Consider the following 24,796-nt stretch of genomic DNA (forward strand, 5'->3'; position numbering starts at 1 on the left):
AATCCGTTTTGGAAAAGAGAGTGTTTTATTCTGTCCGCACATATAGATGTCACGCTAAAACACCGTTCAAATGAATTTGACAGCAAACATGGATATTTTCGTTGAAATGTGTTATCCGAAATTTTTCGCGATTACAATACTTCCTTTACTTTCTACAAGGGTGTAGAAAGAAAAGACTTAGCAAAGAAAAGGAAAAATTAAAAAATTTAGATGCATATTTATTTCAGTAGATCTTTTGCGCACGAGGCTTGAGATAAATATGTCGCTCACATGAAAATATCTTCTATTTTGCCAAGACAGAAAATATTTCAAAGAAATGTTCTTCAAGGTTAGGTGAATAAGAAGGTCTGTTATTTGATCATGGCAAAGCAGATGAGGGAATCTACTTAAGGAGATAGATACTTTCGTAGAGAGCTTTCTTAAGAGTAACTAGCTAGTATTCATGTTACACATGGGAAAAACCTCGTAACCCAACCATGCAACCAGTTCGTTCGCCTGCATTTCGAAACCGAGTCAAACTACCAGTATACAGCGATCATAACCATCGATCTATTGTAGGGCTTTCCTTCGAGGTATTGTTAAAAAAAAAAAGATATTTTAAATTTTACATGATTATTAAACATCTTTCTGTGCAAAACAGTTGTCAGATAAAAATTTACAAAAATATCTACATAATTTAGTGTTAGGCATTTAAAATGTTATTATCATTAAAATTGACGAAATATTCAAGTTTTGAGACGAAAATTACGCAAATACACTACACAAAAATTTTAAGAATTTTTATAGAATTTTTTAAATAATTTCATTTATTATTGTGTAGTACTATAATTTTTACGGTACTATTGAAAAAAGTAAAGATTTATCGTATTATTTATTAAATTTCACGTAAAAGTTTATTTTAATACTTAAATAAATTTAGTTTTTTAATTAATTTATTTATTAAAATTTTAAATAAATTTAAAACACTTTTAAAATTTTATTTATGTATTAAATTTCATGTAAAAGTTTAAATTGTGGTACACAAAGTACTATTATTTATGAATTTAAATAATGTTGAAATATGCAAAGTAATTCTAATATATTAATCTATGATGTTTTGATTAAATAATAAGGAAAACACTGAAAATTGAGTAATATAGAACGACTTATTTTAGAATATCAAACTACTATAATTTATCTTTTATTCTTTACATCTGAAGAAATTTGATTCCAGTAATTTTCTTCTAATTATCACAGCAGTTTCTTCATAAACTATTTTTATTTAACTTTTTTAGGGAATAAAACGGAGAATTTTATGGAGCAAGTGTATTTTAAAAAACAATTGAACATTACAAATAGGAAACTACAAGTAGTCAATGCATTAACTGTCTCAAGTGGTGAAAATATTTATCATTTTGTTTGATATGACACAACATAGGTTTAATTTGTTTAAAGAAATACACTGGAATTTATTTGAGAAAAATATCAAGAAGTGAGGCAGAAGAAGAACATATTTATTATGCATACAAGGAAGTAACTTATTATGTAAAACCGATTATTTCCTGAAAGAGTTACAATGAAGAACAAGAATTATTAAAAGAAAAAGAAAATGCGGACAGGTATGATGAATTCACGATAGCAAGTCTTTATGTAAGCAATTTTTTCCCTTTCTGTCTAAATTACTTGTCGTTTAGAGAAAGATATTTCTTCAGAAATTCAAAATAAATTTGATTCATTTTTAAATGTTATTTGAAGCGTAACGTTAGACATTTGAATATAGCAATTAGTAGTATAATTATATATTAATTACAAACATAATAAAAAGGACAAACTAACTCCGATTAAAAGTATACGTGTTGTAACAGAATTGATAGTCACAGCAATGAAGGGCCAATAGAACATGACAATGGTAATATTTTTTTCAATACCAGTGTGTGGTGGAATATGAAAGATTAAATACAGCAACAACAAAAATCAACTAAAGACCCAAGAATTATGTTTTACGGAGTAACTATGGTTCAAAACCATTTACCCCCCACATCAGAATATACTAGATAGAGAGAAGCAGTAGGAAAAATTACATAAAAAATAGTTGAAAAGCTGGAGGGAACCATATGGCTCACTAAAGAATAGGTATAGGAAAAATTGTTGAAAACATAAGTTTGGATTTTTTTGTTTTTGTTTTTGCAGGTTTTAATATTTTTTTTTTTTTTTTTTTGTATTTTGTAATTTTTTATTGTATTTTATTTTTATTAGTCCAAAGTGGCTTTGGGACTATTGTTTTCGATTTGCGATTTTGTGTCGAATCACTCTGAATGTCCGTTTCACTTTTCAAGCTGGTTACCACCAAATATTATCGTCATCTTGCGTCGAATCACTTTTCAAGTTGCTACTACCAAATATTATCGCCATCTTGCGTCGAATCACTTTTCAAGTTGCTACTACCAAATATTATCGCCATTTTGCGTCGAATCACTTTTCAAGTTGCTACTACCAAATATTAGCGCCATTTTGCGTCGAATCACTTTTCAAGTTGCTACTACCAAATATTATCGCCATCTTGCGTCGAATCACTTTTCAAGTTGCTACTACCAAATATTATCGCCATTTTGCGTCGGATCACTTTTCAAGTTGCTACTACCAAATATTATCGCCATTTTGCGTCGAATCACTTTTCAAGTTGCTACTACCAAATATTATCGCCATTTTGCGACGAATCACTTTTCAAGTTGCTACTACCAAATATTATCGCCATTTTGCGACGAATCACTTTTCAAGTTGCTACTACCAAATATTATCGCCATTTTGCGACGAATCACTTTTCAAGTTGCTACTACCAAATATTATCGCCATTTTGCGTCGAATCACTTTTCAAGTTGCTACTACCAAATATTATCGCCATTTTGCGTCGGATGACTTTTCAAGTTGCTACTATCAAATATTATCGCCATTTTGCGTCGAATCACTTTTCAAGTTGCTACTACCAAATATTATCGCCATTTTGCGTCGAATCACTTTTCAAGTTGCTACTACCAAATATTATCGCGCTGTATTATACTTAAAGAAATTAAATAATGAAGAATCTGCATAAATGTGTGTATGCTTCTCGCATTGTGATAAAACAACGGTACCTAGTGCCATCCAATTTTGAATGACGTAATCCTACCGCGAATATGGGCATCTAGAAGCCAAAATTTGAAATTTGGAATTTTTTTATCATCCATTTCATATTTTGTGAAACTTTAACGAGTTTTTGATTAACAAACTCAAGGATTTCAAAGCCAGCAATGGCAGCGTTATACAGAAAAAACATTTTTATCTCCAGCGCCTGAGACTGTGTACCGGAAATTCTACAGATATGCTCAATTCAGAAAATATTTAAAAAACGGCCCTTTTGGCATAATTTAAAATCTTAAGCGTTTTAGAATTTATTATTATTATTATTTTGTATTTTTAAATTTTTTTTGGTACACAGTACAATACTAAAACAAAAAGCCAATAGGCGATTAATGATTAATAGGCTTCTTCCAATCGAATTGAACCTTAATATTCCGCGAATATCACGCAGAGCGCGACGTCTCCGAATCAATGATACATATTGCCATAAAGCCACATAACATAAATACAGTCATAATAAGTAGGGCTTGGAAGGGAGTAGTAGTGAATGGAGGCAAAAGGGGGGGGGAAGAAGATCATAAAATGACATGACATTGCAAATAAGGAAAGAACTGGAGTGCATGAAAAAGAAAGTCAATAAGTGTCGTAAAATATTACTGGCAAGCTGTTTAAAGTAAGAAAATCTTCTCATAATGTAAAAGAATACAATGCAAAAAAAGTACAATGAAAGACAAAATAAATGCAAAAACAGAATTGAAGGAAAATGAGGAAAATGACTAAATGATAGGAAGATGTCTTTTTGTGGTGTGCGGTAACTGATCTTAGTAAGTTAGACGTCTTCATAGTATTTTATAGTTCAAGAGATTAAATGAATTAAAATATTGACATTCAAGCATTCCAAATTCTGCATTTGTCTTGTTGAGATAAGTCTCAATGGTGCTAAGTCTGAAATCTTCCTGAAGTGTGACATTTATGACATAATTATGCGCATTAGTAATAATGCGAAGGAAACGGTTTTGAATTTATTGTAATTTCAAGAGATCATTCTTTGCAGCAAAGGTCCATTGGTGAAGAATAGGCTCATTGGTCAAAGAAAGTCTTTTTTAATAACAGAGGTTCATAAAAAATAGTGCTTGATGTCTGTAAGTAAGACTTGTTCAAATGAATAACTAGCAGTTAAAATACATACACCAGAATAAGGACGGATCTTGTTTACAAGACGTAGAAGACTTATCTCCAGAACTGCATTGTTGTTACAGAAGTATGTGACATTCCGAGTATCCTTCAAAGTTAATGCTAACCTCTTCATCGTCATTACGATGCACGTATTGCAATTGGTGGACGTTTACTTGACCAATTCTTGAAAATGTCAAAAGTTATTTTTTATAAATATCCGTGATTAAAGCGACTTTATGTTCTCGATGTTCTTACCGAATTCCCTCGTTCACATTTCACATTCCAATACACACTGTGTTAGAAAATGGTTACTTTTACAATGCTTTATCACCCTTTAAAGTTGTGACCATCTTTCCTGTTAACATCTACATAAAGTAGAAATTGGTGTTTCTCACCTTGCGCTGCAAGTGCTCTCATATCCTCCACGCTACAAGTAGAAGGAACACATATGCCAAACCTAAACGACAACTGGTAGAAGGCAAAGATAGTGGTATGCATTTCTTTTATTATCTGAAAAGAAGAAACAATAATTAAATTGTATTCGAAATACCCTTGTAAAGGATGCGTATGCGAATATTTCTTAAAAATTTGCCTCAATCTGGCTAAGAATTTCGGTTCATTACAAATGCAAAAACGGGAAATAACGGTATTTATTATAAGTACCATATATTCCGGGGTATAAAGCGCAACTGTAGTTTCAAACTATATTTTTAATTTTTAGGTGTATTTGCTGTATAACTCCCACCTTTTCTTCATGAAGGAGCCTGAAAGATGCATGTGTGATGCTGTTATCTTTTGAAATCCTTCAATAGAAGATTTTTCGTAGGCTTCCGAACAATGGTATACTGTGAGGAAAGTGCTTGAGGGAGTAAAAATGCAAAAAGGGTTGGTTGTATTCAATGCAGCTGCGCACAAGAATGTTATTCTAAGATTTCGAGAATAAGGAGTTGGAAGTTTTCTCTTTCGCCAGTCATTTGAAGCCGTGATTTTGAAGTGAACATCGAAGGCTTTTGTAAATTGCATTTGCTTTACCTGAAATGCAGTTGATCTACTTGGAACGTACATAAATGATTGACACAACGGCTGTCACAACGAAACTATTATACTATGCAAAGGAAAAACAAGTGAAATAGACACAAGGGGGCATGAGCTACTCAGAATGCATAGATGGAGCTGGCCGCAAGCCGAACAGTATAAGTCAGCGCCCGTCTCTTTCGCCGTCGTCATTGAGAGCGTGGGCAGCAAAGATGGAGGGTAATTATCGCGGTTAGCGTTGGACAGCATGGTTCCTATGGAAGGAAGTGATACAGGTTAGTGAGATCCATCGTCGCACCCTCAAGGCGTACCGTATCCCGTTTAGTTGGCCAAATTCAGCGGTAAAGTGGAGACCGCAGCCAAAGGTGTCAGCGCGGGACGACCAGCAACGTCGCGTACAGCAGCAAATGTTGCAGCTGTGTCGGATTTGATCATGGCGAATAAGCACACAACGTTCAACAATATGCAGGAAGAGACGGCTTGCGCAAGGAACATTGCAAGCGATTGTGCATGGTGATTTGTAGATAACAAATGTGTGTGCAAATTAGATGGGCCTCGGACCTCGAACCCAAACCTCGGACTACGCTTTACTTGACAACATGAAGGATGACGTCAGGGGCCAATATTGTCGAATCTTCTGCCGAATTGCAGGCAATTGTTCATAGATGGTCACCAACACCCCTACAGACTGGTTTACCAAAGCCCTTCTGGAGCTCCCAGCCAAATGGCAGAAGTGTATTGACACGGGCGGGGATTATTTCTAACTGATGTATTATCAGTGTTTTGTTAATAAATTGTACTGATTGTGGCAGCATTTGTGTCATTCGTTTCTATACAACCTAAATAGTATTCCTTTGATCTAGTAAATATGGCTTCTGCCAAACGAAACATAGTGCTGTTTTCAAATGCAAAGTCATTCAGTTTGTGAAAGGAAATGAAAATCATGCTTCAGCAAGAATGTTTGATACCGGTAAAAGTTCCTTTCGTGAGTGAAAGAAAAAAACATATCACAATAATTAATACGCCAAATAATGAATATGATTTGCGGAAAACGGTAATGGGCCTACCCTAAAACAAAGTGTTGCCAAATCGGTCCTAGAAAATCACCAGAATCGCTAATAACATAATTTAGGTACATGTAGAAAGCAATTTTTTTTAATGCTCATTTTTTCTTATTTAAACCTATCATTTATTTTTAAATCTTTTTTATTTTTAAACCTATCATTTATTTTTAAACCTATCATTTATTTTAAAATCTTTTTTATTTTTAAACTTATCATTTATTTTTAAATCTTTTTTATTCTTAAACCTATCATTTATTTTTAAATCTTTTTTATTTTTAAACCTATCATTTATTTTTAAATCTTTTTTATTTTTAAACCTACCATTTATTTTTAAACCTATCATTTATTTTAAAATCTTTTTTATTTTTAAACCTATCATTTATTTTTAAATCTTTTTTATTTTTAAACCTATCATTTATTTTTAAATCTTTTTTATTCTTAAACCTATCATTTATTTTAAAATCTTTTTTATTTTTAAACCTATCATTTATTTTTAAATCTTTTTTATTTTTAAACCTATCATTTATTTTTAAATCTTTTTTATTTTTAAACCTATCATTTATTTTTAAATCTTTTTTATGTTTAAACCTATCATTTATTTTTAAATCTTTTTTATTCTTAAACCTATCATTTATTTTAAAATCTTTTTTATTTTTAAACCTATCATTTATTTTTAAATCTTTTTTATTTTTAAACCTATCATTTATTTTTAAATCTTTTTTATTTTTAAACCTATCATTTATTTTTAAATCCTTTTTATTTTTAAATCTATCATTTATTTTTAAATCTTTTTTATTTTTAAACCTATCATTTATTTTTAAACCTATCTTTTATTTTAAAATCTTTTTTAATTTTAAACCTATCATTTATTTTTAAATCTTTTTTATTTTAAACGTATCATTTATTTTTAAATCTTTTTTATTTTTAAACCTATCATTTATTTTTAAACCTTTTATTATTTTTAAACTATCGCGTATATGACGCGCACCCGTAAATTTTGATATCATTTTTTGTATTTAAACTGCGCGTTATACGCCGAAATATATGATACGCATATGAAGGTTATTCGAAGTAGTAATGATAGTTTTTAAAAATGATACAGGAGTGATTGTATTTAAAATGATAAAAACAACATGAGAAGAAGCATATTAAAGTTAAAAAAACAGGATTAAAGTAACATAAAGTTTTTTTAATGTAATTTTATTAATAAAACAAAAATACTTTTACAGCAACAATTTTCATCTTAAATGTAACAAATGAAAATTATTTAGAAGGAAATGAAATATGAAAAATAATACAAGACTACTATTTATAGTAATAAAACAATCAAAAACTTTATACTATTGTTTCGAATAATGAAAATAACATTAGAAACAAAATAACATCTAGAATCATAAAAATAACAACCCTAAAAATAAATTTTAAATGCTATAATAGTATCAAAATGAATAAAAACAGCATTAAAAAGTGGCATCATATTAAGTTAAGCTAGGCTAAGTGAATTCGGTAAAATACGATAGGGCTGTTTGCTAAAAGCGAGGAATGCCTTCGAGGAGGACTTTCTAGAAAAGGAACATTAGAAAATTCTGTACAAACTTTACAAAGTAATATAAAATTTAAATTAATAAATGTTAGGTTATTTGAATATGGCAAAGCGCATGAGGGCTCTACGTCTAAAAAGTTGCCTTCTTGGAGGACTCTCTGAGAGAAAGTGGCTTGTGTTAACATTACACAAGGAGAAAACTACGAAAACCAACCACGCGTCTAGCGCGTTCGCCTGTATTCAAATCCAGGTCGAATTACCAGCTTTCGGTTGTCTTAACCCCTTGGCAACTGGTTGATACCCAAAATAATAAATGTAACATTAAAAATAACAAAAGAAAATTGTTTATTATGCAGTAATCAAATTTACAACTGAGAAATATTTAATAATAAATAATGTACTTCTGAGTGAGTATGTGAGTCAGTAAAATTATGACTTTTATAAAACAAATATTAGTTATAATAATGGTGCAAAGGTTTATAAAATTTCTCAGTGCTAAAGAAATTTTAAACCAGTAACCGTACTTGTTACTAATATATATATATTTATGTATTTTTAATAACAAATTTCATCGGTTTGATTTACGGCAAAGCTAAGGGGAGAGATGCTTTCGTGGAGGTCTTTCTAAGGAAAACTGGCTCGTATACACGTTACACATGTGGAAAATCCACGAAAACGTCCATGCAGCCAGCCCACTCGTTTGTTTCGAACTACCAGGGTTCAGCGACCCTTTACCGTTCGGCCACCGGCGGGCAAAATTTCATTGATGTCATTTGTTAATGTTTGACTGATTGATATAATTTCGAAATTATTTTTTAGGTAATAACTTCTATGATAATTCGCATTACTGTCATATTCAATAAAAGATTTTTCTAATTACATTACGTTACGTATTTTGAAAGGGAGTAATCCTTTACATGCTGCTAAACAACAAAATCTTTATTTTTCGATTTTTCAATTATAAGCGAAAATAACAGAAATCCGCATTATGAAATTTTTGACAAATTTTAAAGTTAAGGTAAAAATACGAAACATGGAAATTACTTTTCTTTATTAGTAAATTTTTTAATATATTGATATCATCGTCTTAAAATTGTTTTAAAATGTATTTAGAGATTTAAATCGGTATTTTTGATCCAATAATTATAGCATGTGGTATGAGACTAAAACAGCAATTTTATCACACAGCGAATTTTCGCTAATTTTAATTTCGGGAATGCCAGATTTTTTTCTACGAATGTTGATTAAAAGTATTAATTTAGGATTAGATTATGTTATTTTTTTATTACTATCTTGATCTTTTAGCCCAAAGGGGCAATTTGCCCAGAAGGGCTGTTAATTTCTTTTTGGCATTTTGCGCCGATTCACTGTAAAAGCCGAATCACTTTTCACATTGTAGCCACCAAATATTAGAGCCCCGTATTATATTTAAAGAAATTAAATAATGAAGAATTTGCATAAATATATGCATGTTTCTCCCATTGTGATAAAACAACAGTACCTAGAGCTATCAAATTTTGAAAAACGTACGTCTCCACTCGAATATGGGCATCAGGAAACCCCAATTTGGAATTTGTTTTATTAGCTATTTCATATTTTGTAAAGCATTTATGTGTTTTTGATTAAGAAATGAGCGATTTCAAAGCGAACAGTGGAAACACTGTACCGAAAAAAAAAAAAGCATTTTTATCTCCAGGACGCGAGACTGTGTATCTGAAATTCTAAAGATATGCTCTTTTAAATATTTTGCGATATTGCTGTTGAATTGAATTCTACAATATTTAATAAATAAAGGTACACACAGAACATTAGAAAAACGTCCATTTGGGCGTAATATAAAATTGGGAAGCTTTCAGAATTTTTTTTTAATTGTTTATTTTATTTTGTTTGCTTTTCAGGATCAAATTTAGAACTTTGGACATTTATGTTGGTATCTTTCGATAGCATTTCAATCAATATATCTTAACAGCTTCTCTTCCTTATGCTTCAGGGCTCACCAGTGGCCGAACGGTAAAGACGCTAAACACTGGTAGTTCGGTCCGAGGTTCGAATCCCGCGAATGGGTTGGCTGCATGGGCGTTTTCGTGGCTTTCCCCATGTGTAAAAGTGTATACGAGCCAGTTTCCCTTAGAAAGTCCTCCACGAAGGCATCCCTACCTTTAGGCAGATAGCCTTTGTGTGCTTCGCCATAATTGAATAATCCAATCCTATCCTATCAGCGGCCGAGCGGTAAAGTCGCTGAACAGTGGTAGTTCGGTCCGAGGTTCGGACTCCGCGAACGGGCTGGCTGCATGGGCGTTTTCGTGGTTTTCCCCATGTGTAACGTGTATACGAGCCAGTTCCCCTTAGAAAGTCCTCCCCGAAGGCATCCCTCCCGTTAGGCAGATAGCCCTAGTGTGCTTTGCCATAATTAAATAAACCTAAACCAATCCAATCCTTATGTTTCAAATATCCCTTTCAACAGTGCTTTTTCCATGTTAAAATGAATTTTATTTAGGAGTACTCTGTTCAGCAAGTGTTTCTAGTATTACAATAAAAATACTACACATATAAAGAATGAAATATATTTAATTGTTTTCCTTGCGGATGTAATTAGCATGCCTAGCAAATGAAAAGACAATTAGAACTACACAGTTAAAAAAAATTAAACAAATGGCTATAAACCCATTGATCATGATAATTCACAAATTATCTTGCTCATGACTAAAACTTTGAAATCTAATATCAAAAGGATCAAGAATTTCATTTTATTACGTACCATTGCAGCATTCCCATCATTAAATTTAAATTTATAGACATGAAAATTTAGAAGTAATTTTGCATTTTTCGGAAAGTCTGAGGAAATCTTAAGAATTTTCCGAATTAACAGAGCATATCTGTGTTTCAAGGTTTATACCCAAACTTAAAAAATAATTTGACGCTTCGCTCATGTTTTTACGCAACAAGATAGAGAGAGATCTTGAAGTAAAAATGATACAGATTTAATGCTAATCCCTGTTAATGCGGATGTCAAATATTTCCGACCCAAAAATACAAGAATTTCTGTTTACAGTTGAATGCACAATCGAGGCTTAAGAAAACAGATGAATCACACTAATTGTTATTCAGTTGGAATATCAGATGAGGAAGAAACCACATCTAATATAGTTTTGGTCATATTGTCAAGTTAGGAATTAATTTCAGCAGATCAAGACAGCTCTATATAAATAACAACAATGAAAAAATAGTCAGGTAAATGAGCTAAATTAAATCATACCAGATTATTACTAAACGAAATTTGATCTCATCAAGCGAGAATACCTAAAGGCTCTTGTAATGCCTGGCCATTGCAGGCATATTGTCAGTTATAAGGTATTTCTCCCGCCTTCTTGGTATGCCTTCGTGGTGTGGTGGTATGCATACTGTGCGCGTATTGCAGAGGTCCGTGGTTCGATCCCCGGCCAAGGCGTTGCTAATTTTTCCTTTTTACTGCTTCCAAAAATACCTAATGTCTCTACAGTGGCGCCCGAACTGAAAAGGGTGTTGGATGATGATTCTCCACACCCAGATTTGGCGATTGGGTCCCCTAAAACCCCAGTCGCCCTTTAAGAGGGGAAGTATATAAGGTATTTCCCCCGGCTTCTTTGCATGCCTTCGTGGTGTGGTGGTATGCACACTGTGAGCGTATTTCAGAGTTCCGCGGTTCGATTCCCGGCGAAGGCGTTTCTAATTTTTCATCTTTCTTGCTTACAAAAATGCCTAATGTCTCTACAAAGTTACAGCCGAAAACATCGCGGAGAAAACAACGCAAGACGAAAACATCTTGGTACAAAACATCGTGAAAGAAAAACAAAAGCAAAGAGAAAACATCGCGGTTCCAAAAGATCGTTGTCGAAAATAAAGTGGTTTAAAAACTTCACAGCTTAAAAACATCGTTGTTTTCTCTTTGCTTTCTTTTCCCCACAATGTTTTCTACTACGACGTTTTCGCATAGCGTTGGTTTCTCCACGACGTTTTCGTCCGCGATGTTTTCGGCGGACACCACATTGTCAATATGCAGAAACTATAATACTAAAATCGTATGGGAAAACAATGAATAACATGTATTTAAGCCAAAACTGATTGGCTTGAAATTTCTATTACGAAGCGAAACATGGCTATATTATGGAACTAAACCATTTGTTTTTGAGTCTGAGGTAAAAATACATGTGGAAGTGTTATTAGTTAAAATATTAGGGGGCTAGTTCAGTTCCCCTAGCCGACTGATGACACGCCATTATGGGTATTAATATTCTTTTTCTTGTTTTTAAATGTTTTGATTATTTTTCTCTTACTATTTACCGTAAATTTAATTTTTTACTTTGCTTATAAGTTTTATTTTAGCATGCGGCACTTCTCTTCCCAATGGTGTGAATTAGGTAGCATATACAATATATAAAAATGCATGATGAATAGATTAATAAAAACTTACTGAATCATCAAACTTCACATTGGGTCGCACGGCGAGAGATAAATTTCGTGGTCTTGGGCCGAGACTTGGAACCGCTTCAACTGAGCAGTACTGCCCGCGGAAAGCTTCACCTCCTTTCTTGTTTTTTACCAAAATTTTAAGGCATTGGTCAAATGAACCGAATTCTGTCACGGTTCCATCGAACATCCCAGAAGGCATTTTAGCTGAGGCATCGAACACTGAAATGAAAATTTGTAAGTAATCGATTAACGTTTGGCATTGCATTCTTCTTTTGCGAAGTACCAATTGTAAAAACTTTTAACAGCAACAAAACCCTTTCTCTTCAAATATTTCTGTCTATAACCACTAGACTAGAAGTATTGTGAATATACTATTGCGTGCGTATGGGTTTGTAATGTCTAAATCGATATTAGGTTGTAAGGTCCCTCACTTGAAATTCTAAGTTAATGTTGGAAGTGAGGAACCTAGGAACTGATAAGCGAATAATCGCTAGAGTTCGAAGACAGGAAACAACAACATAACCCTTTATCAATTCGATAAGATTTAACAAAACTCCGCCTGGGAGTGAACAAATAAAATCCGCACTTTGGACTTGAACTTAAAAGACTAAGAATAAAACTAAAACTAAGATTAACTAAATAAGTATAGCCAAAGCTATCAAGGTTCAATGAGAGTTGGCCCCTTAACTTATTTTACTACGAAGCTTAACAAGGGCCTGAGTACGGCCGAGAGTAAAACAGCTTTGAGAGAGTGAGTGAGTGAGTGAGTGAGTGAGTGAGAGTGAGAGAGAAAAAGAGAGAGAGAGAGGGGGGGCCAGAAAGGCAGACGCGCGTAGTTCAGAAACTCTGTTTCTCCTCTCTCTGTCTCAGTAAGTAACTTCGTGGTTTAAATACCTCTCCTTCTCATTAAATATTCAGCAAATTCCAAAACTGCGTTCTGGCCGGAAGTAGTAAGTTGAAGTTAGGAATTTGACAGGAAAATTTAACTGTTATTAAAATTAACATAATTCTTACAAGGTTAATAAAAATTTGTTTTTATCAAAAGTAATATTTCAGAAGTCTGGAATAGGTACTTCAACTTGATAGGTACTATACCTCCCTTGATAGGTACTACAACTTTAATAGCAGTTGCAATTTTCCAAGCAATTCAGTTAAAGTACCAGAAAATTCACTTACGTAACTCCCTATCCAGTTTAAGCCAGATAGTACTACAACAACTGAAAATCAACATTAGAAAATTAGCTCACCCCGTAGAATAGTAACAGAAACATAACAGCAAAAACTATTGTAATGTAAGCCTATTACTATCCATTTTGTATGTACTTGTTAAAAATGTTGTAAAGCAGTTAAAAAGGACATTGAAAATCCAGTCAATACGTAAATGAATTACAAGTTTACTTTGATTATCTCAGTCAAGGTATTGTAAATAGAAATTCAGATAATGTTTAAATGTACACATAACTGTCATGATTGTATCTAACTATCACATGTAACTGGTACAGGACAATGCCTGTAATTAACATATCTATGCTTATACATAAGCCTTGTATGCCCATGTAATATTTATATTTTTATACGAAAGAAAAATTCCTTCTGCCAGGATGACTATTAACAGTGTAAGACTTTTACAACAAAATCAGGTCAGTGGTTATCTCAGGTGGCGCTCAGAACTTTGGAATTTTCCGCATAAATATTTGTACAAGTGTCCACAGTATCAAACAGTATAATCAGTAGTTACATTACAAACTACTAAGAACATTAAACACAACGCAATATAAAGCGCATCTAAAGAGAAAGTTAACTCAGATATCTCGTGGAACTAACATCACGCGGAACTAAACATCTCGCAACAGCAACAACTAAGCAACTCAGAGCAGATGCTGTTTCTTCGGCCTTTAATAGTTTTCAACTGGCCGCGAGATATTTCTAGCACTTTCTGCTTCTCGAAATTACTGGAAAGCAATACGAGGGTTGAATTACATATAGCTAACATAGTGGTCAATTACATTTATTCAATTTCAATACTTGTTACGATGATACAGGGACCAGACCAAAATGTCGTCAAATGGTCGCCAAATCTGGCGACAAAACAATAAATTATAATAAGTTGCCAAAACCTTCGTCAGCTTGGCGAAATCTCGCCAAATTACCGAGATGCTCATTTACTCAATTTTAAATGCACTTGCCCCTGTTTTCGTATTTTTCCGGTAGAGTTTTCTCTTAAAATTTGTCTCGCGCTACATTACGCAGAAAAATACAACAATTTTACTTATAATTCTACTAAAATTACCCATCTAAGTACAAAATTCGTAACAATATTTTCAAACATTCCTAATACTTCTAGTGCTGTATCATGAATTCCTGAATTGTTTCAGTAGCGTTTTCTTTATGCTGCAATTTCATTCTCCACATGATTTCTTCCAATATTGTGAAAGATAATGAAGTGATATGCAAAATAATATTTTCTGAAGTTAATATAGGAAAGAACTTTTAATACCATTTTGTGTTATATATTGGAATTAATCTAATTTCCTAAAACAGGTAAATGCATTTAAAGTTAGGCAAAACGATAACCTTATTTTGGTGTATGTTTTAAATAAAACTTTTCAAATTTTAACTTTTACACTGGTGTGTTTTCTTCCAATAGGAAAATACTTATTTAAATACCTTTTACCATCCGCATTATAAATCACTTTCCTCATAATCATAAATTTCAAAAACTCAGATAAGCATAATAAATTTCTGTTCAATAACTGTTTAATAACTAAATAAATAAATTTATATCTTTTTTTTAAAAAAGCTTAAAAAATAAATAAATAAATTTATATCTTTTTTATTTATTTTAAATAAATGAATTTATATCTTTTTTTAAAAAAGCTTAAAAAATTCATTCACTTTGATCTCCTCGAAGAGTCTCCTGAAATTTCTCCCTGTACTTTAATATTGCACAATACCTTTTGAAATATTTCATGCAACTTTAATACTCCATTGGCCCATTAAATTTCTCTCGAAAATTTAATACTCCACGGAGCACATTGAATTTGCTCTTAGTACTTCACTAACCCGTAAAATATTTTGAAATTTCTTGCGTAACTTTAGTTCTTCTTAGAACCTTTCGTGGCACATTAATAGTTCACGGAAATTTTTAAAAGTTCTTGCAGAACTTTTAACACACTAAGCAACCCCCTAAGAGTCCTCGCGGAGTTTTAATCTTGGGTGACATCCTACAAAATTTCTTGCAGGTCATTAATACCTTATGAAAGTCTTTAAAATTTCTTCCGTTACTTTAATGCTTCATAAATCCACTCGAATTTCTTGCGAAACTTAAAAATTCCATAAAACCCGGTCAAAATTTATTGTCAGCAGAAATGAAATTTCATATATATTTATGTCTATTTTTAAAGATTTACAGCTAGTGCCTTAGTTTTAATTGGAATAGATGTGCTGTTTGAATTTCTGTTAGCAAGACCCAAGAGTAATTCCTGTGCAGTTAATGTTGTTGTAGGATAAGTTCATTATAATAATAAAAAAATCTGAAAGGTTTTAGATTTTAACTATCGCACAAAAGGGCTTGTTAAGGTTTGTAGTAGTCTACTGTTGCTCCCACTCCTGCTAACCCATTTTTTTGTCTTTTTAGCTTTATTATTAAGCATCCTTTTCTTTGCACTTATGCCATAAACAGTTCAACAGCAAAATTACAAAACATTTAAAAGCTGCCTAGAAGTATACGTTCAGAACACCCAATGTAGCGTTATGTTAGCATACATTTTTCTGTTTTTACTTCCTTGTACGAAGTAAAAAGGAAGTATTGTAATCACGAAAAGCTTCAGGCAGCATATTTTAACGAAAATATCCACTTTGACCGCTTTCGAATGCAATTTAACGATGTTTTTGCGTAATATCTATACGTAAGGACAGAATAAAGGACTCTTTTCCTCCAAAAAAACTAAAAAACTGCTTTAAAATGAATTCTGAAGAGAATTTTTCGTGGCGTCTGTACGAACGTAACGCACGTACGTACGTATCTCGTATAACTCAAAAACGAGTAGCCTCAGAACGTTGAAATTTTGTATATAAGACTACTATAACATGTAGATGTGCACCTCGTATTTTGGTTTCAATCGGCCGCGCCAAACGTATATAAATATATTTATAAATATATCCACTCTGTTACCCGGCTCAGTGATCTCAGTTACTTTACTCTTATATATTTGTATATTGTACATTTTTTGCTTTAAAAATGATTGAATTTTGTTGTTTTAATCTTCCGGTTAAAGTTTTTATGCCTTTCGTAATTCTGGAAGCAATATTTGTACAATTATCAACAATTTAAAAGCTGTTTAAGTGCGGTTAAGTTTTAAATAACATGGCGGGCATATTTGTTTACATTTGAAACAGCAGAATTGTAGATTTGTTGCCAATCTAGAGACACTAAGCTTCGCAACACAAAAATAACGCCTTCATTTATTATTGCGAATTAAATCATGCTTAATCCTTTCTGGAATTTTTTCGAGGAAATAAGTATTTAAGATTTACTTCGTAATTTTTAATGCAGATATTTTGAGTTTTTATGTATTTTTGCCTTGTCGCGAAGTGAAAACTGAATTAATTGAATGAGAAATCCTCAATCGTCTGTGAAAAACTGTTTCTTTTTCGTTTTGTTTGCTTAATTTCTTTTATACATCGTTCTAGCTTTGTTATAGTATTTGAATAGAACATGTGGCAACGATTAGATAATTCTTTAAATGATATAAATTTTGTGCATTCTGAGTTATAATATGAATGAAATATAATACTGTTAAGTAAACCTAGCGCCAGAGTGTCGCTATGGTAAACAAAGTGAATTTTAAAAAATGCATTTATTCTATTGTGGTTTGTGCGCTGTCGGCGAAAGTAGGTTTAATCCAATCTAATAAGTTAAATGAAATTCAAGAAAAAAATACGTATAATTTAATATTCCGTACAAGGAAGTCATGTGGTGTACACATCAGATTTTTTAAAGTTTAATTTCAGTTCTTCTCAGTTCAGTTTACTTACTACGATGGCTTTACAATCTCTTTTATTGTCTTTTTATTATTCATATTTTGTGTCTTTACATTATTTATTAAATATCACGTTCTTGACGCTTATGTCACATAAAATTCGATTCAACAGCAGAATCGCAAAATATTTATAAACAGCATATCTTTAAATTTTTCACTAGACAGTCCTGTGCACTGGAAATAAAAATGTTTTTCCTCGGACAGTGTTGCCACTGCTCGTTTTGAAATCGTTGAGTTTGTCAATCAAAAATTTCTTAAAGTTTTACAACATATGAAATAGACAGTAAACCAAATTCTAAATTCAAAATTCGGAATTCCAGGCGTCGAAGTTCGGGTGGAAGACTACGTTATCCAAAATTTGATGGCTATAGGTACCGTTGCTTTTTCACAATGCGATAAACATGCATTGAATTCATGCAGATTCTCCATTATTTAATTTCCTTAAATATAATACAGGGCGATAATAGTTGGTGGCAACAGATTGAAAAATGATTCAGTGAAAAATTTCGCTTCGAAACTAATATCCCATTTGAGACTATTTCCTTTTTGGGCTAATAATTAATATACTGCAGAGCATAAATTAAAATAGGATAATATTTGTAGAAGAAACAAATTGTGCTTACTTCGCATTGCCCAGACCTTGATCTGCTTCAGAGATATGACATACTTGAGCAAACTTGACATACAACTCGATGATATGTTCACATTTCCCATCAATCGTACCATGGCCGGCAAGGCACGTTTCACAGCAGTATTTGTAAAATTCTTGAGGAACTTTTCATAGACCTGCAGATCGGGCCTGAGCGACTCCTCAGTTGTTGTTTCATACTTTGCAGTAGTCTTGCTTGTGAATCCCACCACAGAATGTGATAATAAGAATGCATATAACGTGAAGAATGCGATGTTGATGTTGAAATGCATCGTGGAGCTAGAAAATGGGAGACATATTTATTATTTATTCCATGACTGGTAATTAGCAAAATCAAATATTAAATATGACGAATAACTCTCATAGTATATATATATATCTTAGTAATTCTACTGCAATCTCAATTTTTGTTAGCATAATTTTTACCTTTTTTTATTCAAATTTATTGTAAGAATTAAATTCATACTTGCGCAGAAAATAATGCATTAATATTTGGTAATATATGGATACATAGATAAGGACTGTACCTAAGAAATTTCATAATACTGCATTATTCCTCTGGTAAATTTTATGAATTATAATTTATTTTCGTGAAGAGTTTCGTGAAGAATATCATATCAGATAAATGTCAGAATAAATCAATATAACATTCCATAACGATTATACAGAACAATCAACAGTTGCAGACTTTATAATATTGCAAACTTTAGCAGCCGTTGGAGTTACACACTGCCCAAAACACTTAGGGCATATTATGATTTTGGATTAAAGCTGCGGATGAGGTATTGTTTTAGTGACTGATATATGATGTATAGGTGTTGTAAGATATGAGAAAAGGGAAAGAAGCAACTAATGAGGAACAATTAAATCATTTTTGATGATATCTATCTGTAAACAAAAAATGCAACATTTCTGCATATTATACAAAGAAAAAGTGATCTCTCGCATAGAAATGAGTTTCAATAAGAGGTATGGTTTCCTTTGATCGAAAGCAATGTTGCACACCTACGATATCTATCTATAAATAAAAAAATGCACCATTTGTACATATTTTTTTATACAAAAAAAAGTGATCTCTCGCATAGAAATGAGTTTCAATAAGAGGTATGGTTTCCCTTGATCGAAAGCAATGTCGCACGTAATAAAAGGGTATAGTTATGTAATCACTCGGGTACTTTCTTCCATTTGGGTAGAAGAAAGCTTATCAACCGCTGAATTGTTTCTGGGGGGGGGTAAGCGACTAGCAACCCTTCTTCTTAAAATGTCCCAAACCTATTCTATTGGATTCATATCTGGGAAGTATACTGGCGAATCCGTTCGAAGGATTCTTTCGTCGAAAAGGAAATTGTCCACAAGCTAAGCACGAGGTGGGGTTATCACCCATGAGAATGAATTCATCCCTGATTCCTGAAGTGTAAAGGACCGCATTAGGTTTGAGAATCTCATCCCTATATCTCTGAGACATCAGTGCTCCATTCCTGATTATATGCAGGTCAAAGCGGATATCGATAGAAATACCATCCCAGACCATCACTCCGCCTTCGCCAAATCGGACAATTTCATGGCCAAATCCAGGGGTGTTTCGTGTACCAGTTTCTCCCTATTGTCAGCTTGTACACTAAAGCGGGGCTCGTCTGTGAACAGCACGTTGCTCCATTCATCTCGTTCCGATCTGGGATGCTTCTGTGTCTGCCTTCTGTGGGCAGCACGGTGGTCTTGTGTCAACGAAACACAAACCATAGGTCTGCGAGATGGAGTCGGTTTCGAACAATTTGAGTCGAAATTCTGGTACCAGTAGCCCTCTGAAAGTGTTGTTGCAAGAAAGTGGCGTTTATAGTGCGAGTTCTTCTGGCGGTTAAGTCTTTATCCTCATTTTGTGTTGTTGCAGGCGTACGACTTTCTCCCGATCTGCGGCAAACATTTCCGATTCCGTATTATGGAAATGACACTTAAAGAAACTCCTAACGCTTCTGCTGCAAAGGATTGCATTTGATCCGCCTCTAAATAATCGATGGCCCTCCAGGCTACCGATTCAGCCAAGTCATCTTGTTGAGGTATTGTATTCATTGTTACAAAACATTCAAGGTGTGTAATTTATTTTTAATCTCCTCCCGCAGAAAGAATGCTGCAAGTCGCTTTCACACCTTATCTAAAACGTACAGTTTTTCACAAACAAACAAAAACAAAAGTCAACAAACAAAACAAAAGTCACAAACAAAATTTGAAAAACAATTTTTTGTTCACTAGATAGAAGAAGTTTCAACTTCTTCCATCAAATTTTTGTTAAAACTGTTGCCGAATATAGTGTTATTTCACACCGGACTCACAATCTCCCCTTATTGTTTTAAGCAGTGTATTGCAAGGACGCACTTACTGGGAGTGCAATATGCGCACGTGTTGAGAAGTGCTAGAATACAAGTCGAAATTCACGGCATAAATGCTTAAAACATTCGAAGGATTTGAGTCGAAGCTGAGCATGCAACAGCTTTACGATTCATTTATTGCTGGGTGAAAAACGAGCGTCGGTGAATTTTTGCCAGAAGCTATTAAGAATGGTGATGAAACGGTTGTTGACTGAAATAATTATTTACGGTTCTTGAAATAGTGGAAGCAGAAAATGACTTGAAGCGTCAATTGCATTGTGGAAATCGATGAAAACACGTTCACAAGAAATAAAACTAGTGCTGGAAGAATAATGGATATTTGGGGATATGGATATTTCTAACCCCAATGGCTATTTGGGGGCATTTATTGCAAAATAAAAGAAACATTTCTTGTGGTGGCCGTCGATCGTAGTTGTCATATGAACGAAATAAAAAAAAAAACATTAAAAATGGACCTTTTTTTTTTTTTTTTTTCGAATATTACATGGGTTACAAGACAGATATCACTGCCAAAGAGACTACATGTACAATTTCATTGATTTTCGAATTGGCAGGCAGACGCAGATTATAAAACGCATCAAGGAAAGTACAAAATAGCGAAATAAAAAACATCGAGGACCATCTCACCGTCATCTCGAATCCTTCACGTGGAAGAAAAAGTAAGGATCAAATGATAACGCCATCCTAAGGGCAACGGCTAAATATTTTCCGTCCAAAATAAAACTTAAATGATATTCGCCAATGGTTTTCGTTTAAAACGAAAGTACCATTTCGAGTTAAAAATTTGTCATTATAATTAATATTAACAAAAAAGCCTAATTTGGGGGGGGGGGGTAAAATAAGTTAAGAAATTTAAAAGCAATCTTCATTTGAAAGAATATATTTTGATTTAGCCGACTATGCAAAAGTCAAACTATTAAATTATTAAAAACGATTATTAGTTAGCTTGTTAAATAAGAATATGCCAGAAAAATTCAAGACTAAACAAAAACCTTTTAAGTAGAATTACGAAAACATTACTGAGGAATATTAAACTTGTATTATCATTTCAAACACTACGTTTGGAAAATTAAAAAAGAAAAAGAAATTGTACTTTTCCTGTAATCGAGGCAGAATTCAGAAATGTGTGCAAGCATGCATTTATGTATACGTGTGCGTACATATATACACGTACGTACATACGTACGTACATACGTACACTACGAAAAAAAAGACACTTGCGTTTTTCATGTCTCGAAAGCACGATTTACGATATGTATTAGTGTGTGTGTGTGTGTGTGAGTATGGCAAAGCCTCGAGGGCTATCTGCCTAAGAGGAGGGATGCCTTCGTGGAGGACTTTCTAAGGGAAACTGGCTCGTATACACGTTACACATGGGGAAAACCACGAAAACGCCCATGCAGCCAGCCCGTTCGCGGGATTCGAACCTCGGACCGAACTACCAGTGTTCAGCGACTTTACCGCTCGGCCGCTGGTGGGCCCGATATGTATTAGATTTATATATAGCGTTTTTCAAATATAGGTATTATGACACAAAACCGGACTTTTTCTGAAATAACATACGAATTTTTTTTCCATATTTGAGTTCTACGACTCAAATTACGCCAACCTACCAAGTTTTGTAAAAATCGCACGAGCAGTTTTTTAAAAAAAACTAGCTCTCAAAATGTTAGCTCCTCAATGTTAATTGAGCTTGGCAGGCATATATTTATTGATTTCTCTTTTTTATTAAACTTATTTGATTCTTCTTTTGACATTTCGAAATTTAGGTTCATTCCAAATAAAATTCACCCATTTCTTATGATTTTTTAAATTTGTATTTTTAAATAATTTTTATAAAATTTTCAAAAATATTTGTGAACTATAATCTATAAAATTTTTACCATCATCTTAAAGTAGAAGTATTTTTAAGCATACCTGAAAAAAATTACAGTTTTTTATTCAAAATTCCCGAAGATATACGTGGATTTATATATTAGCGCGTTTTGAAGTTTGGCATATTTGTTGAAAGCGATAAAACAACAAATGTGGTTTACTTTTGCTAAAATTATTTGGCAGTAGAAACCATCGAGGTAGGAAGTAAGTAGTAGTAGTTTCCTACCTCCATGGTAGAAACGATGGGACTTCTTTCCTTCTCATGCACAATGTATAAAGGTAGGAACGAGGCACCTTTTTTTCCGCTTCGGCATAATGGAAGGGGAAGAAAAATTGGTTGCCACATATTAAGAAGTTCGCCAAGTGAATTATTCTTGGCGCAAACTCAAAAAATTGCGCCATGATAAATTTTGAATTTCTCCCCAAATTTCGTCTAAATTTTACAAAATTTAATATGTAGGCATAATTTGAGTTGTAGAATTGAAATATGGAAAAAAATTGGTACGTTATTTCAGAAAAAGCCCGATTTTGTGTCAAAATACCTATGTTAGAACAATGCTATATGTAAATCTAATATATATCCTAAGTCGCGCTTTCGAGACATGAAAAATGCAATTTGAATTTGGTCAATTCCGCCTTCAACATGCACTTGTTACTAGTGGAGGACAACATGTACTCAAAATTCGGCACATTTATTTATTATCATTATTTAATAATAGAAATAATACCGCTGATCATATTTTAATTTATGAGGAAATTAAATATATATATTATTAAAAACAAGAAAACAGTCTAAATCATCCAAAAAGTGAGTTTATTAATTTTCAATATCTTAGAAAATTAAGGAATTAAATTCGAAAATTTTTTTTTAATTTTATGCTTTGCTGAATAGCAACTCTTTGCAAACAGAATAAGGGTTACGAAGAACTTATAAAGTTTGAAAAAATATATTAAGAATATTATATTTCATTCGGCAATAGCAAAGTCAGTGCAGCTGAATCATACAATAATGATATCTCAACGTGAGGTAATGTGACAGTTTAAAAGCTTTTGAAAACACTTCTAAAGCCGTTAAGAACATCGTCAGACTGAGATTTAGACGCTCAGTACTTTCAATACAGAACTTTTCTGCAAAGTTCTATTGCTTAACGAAAGAATAAAAATATTAAAAAACAAATCTGAAAGTTTAAAATTTTATATTTTTTAACGTTTTTTAACCTTTTTAGTCCAAAGGGATTTGAATCCCGAAGGACTATTAGTTTCGTTTTGGCATTTTGCGTCGGACTCATAAATGTCGGTTCACTTTTCAAACTGTTGCCACAAAATGTTAGAGTCCTGCATTATATTTGAAGAAATTAAATAATGAAAAATCTGCATAAATGTATGTATATTTCTCGTATTGTGATAAAACAACGGTACATAGAGTCATCGAATTTTGAATAACGTAATCCTCCAACGAATATGAGCATGTCGAAGACCAAATTTGAAATTTGAAATTTGTTTTATGATCGATTTCCTATTTTTTAAAACTTTGACGAATTTTTGATTAACAAACTCAAGGATTTGAAAGCGAGCAATGGCAACGTTGTGCAGAAAAAACATTTTTATCTCCAGCGCGTGAGTCTCTGTATCGTAAATTCTAAAGATATGCTCGTTTTAAAACTATTTTGCGATATTGCTGTTGCACTGGATCTTATGGTTTAAGTGCGAGGAACATGATATTTAATAAAGAAAGGTAACACACAAAATGTTAAAAAACGCCCCTTTGGACGTAATTTAAAATCTGAAACATTTCAGATTTTTTTTTTTTTAATTTTTTTTTACGTTTCGTGTGTTACCTTTATTTATTAAATATCATGTTCTTCGCATTTAAACCATAAAATCCAATTCAACAGCAATATCACAAAATAATTTTAAAAGAGCATGTCTTTAGAATTTTCGATGCACAGTCTCGCGAGCTGCAGATAAAAGTGTTCCACCCCAATACTGTGTTGCCATGGCTCGCTTTGAAATCTTTAAGTTTCTTAATCAAAAATTCATAAATATTCATAACTGAAAAATTTACAAAATATGAAATAGATAATAAAACAAATTCCAAATTTGGGCATCCAGATTTGGAATTTATTTCAATTCAAAATCTGGATGGATCGAATATGGATTCAAAAGCCATATTCGTGTGGACACGTACATTATTCAAAATTGAACAGCTCTAGGTAATTGTTTAATCAGAATGCGAGAAACATACATACACTTATGCAAATTCTTCATTATTTAATTTCTTTAAATATAATACCGGGGTCTAATGCTTGGTGGTAACAATTTAAAAAGGATTCCCCGTTTATAGTGAATCAACGCAAAATGCCAAAACGAAATTAATAGCCTTTCTGGGCTAACGCCCTTTGGGCTAATAAACTTTCCTTTTCAACTACATGTCACAAATATGGAGTCACCGCTCGTTAATGTAAAAACATGTTTGCGATCAC

General features: G+C 32.8%; 1 protein-coding gene across 2 annotated transcripts in view; it reads right to left on the reverse strand.

Annotated features, from left to right (window-relative positions):
- Nucleotides 1-24,796, reverse strand: part of LOC118197257 (nose resistant to fluoxetine protein 6-like) — a 125,336-nt gene that overhangs the window by 90,232 nt on the left and 10,308 nt on the right. For both annotated transcript variants that reach the window (XM_085827201.1, XM_085827200.1), the window contains exons 2-4: nt 18,029-18,333; nt 12,365-12,582; nt 4,668-4,782 (exon numbers count right to left, since the gene is read on the reverse strand). In XM_085827201.1, coding sequence (XP_085683327.1) covers nt 4,668-4,782; nt 12,365-12,582; nt 18,029-18,326 — 631 coding nt within the window. In that variant the 5' untranslated portion in view covers nt 18,327-18,333. The remainder of the gene's footprint in view (nt 1-4,667; nt 4,783-12,364; nt 12,583-18,028; nt 18,334-24,796) is intronic.

This window comes from Stegodyphus dumicola, chromosome 11 (assembly GCF_044657685.1).
Source record: "Stegodyphus dumicola isolate Sdum_Otavi_A_Nest chromosome 11, ASM4465768v1".
NCBI classification, from domain to species: domain Eukaryota; kingdom Metazoa; phylum Arthropoda; class Arachnida; order Araneae; family Eresidae; genus Stegodyphus; species Stegodyphus dumicola.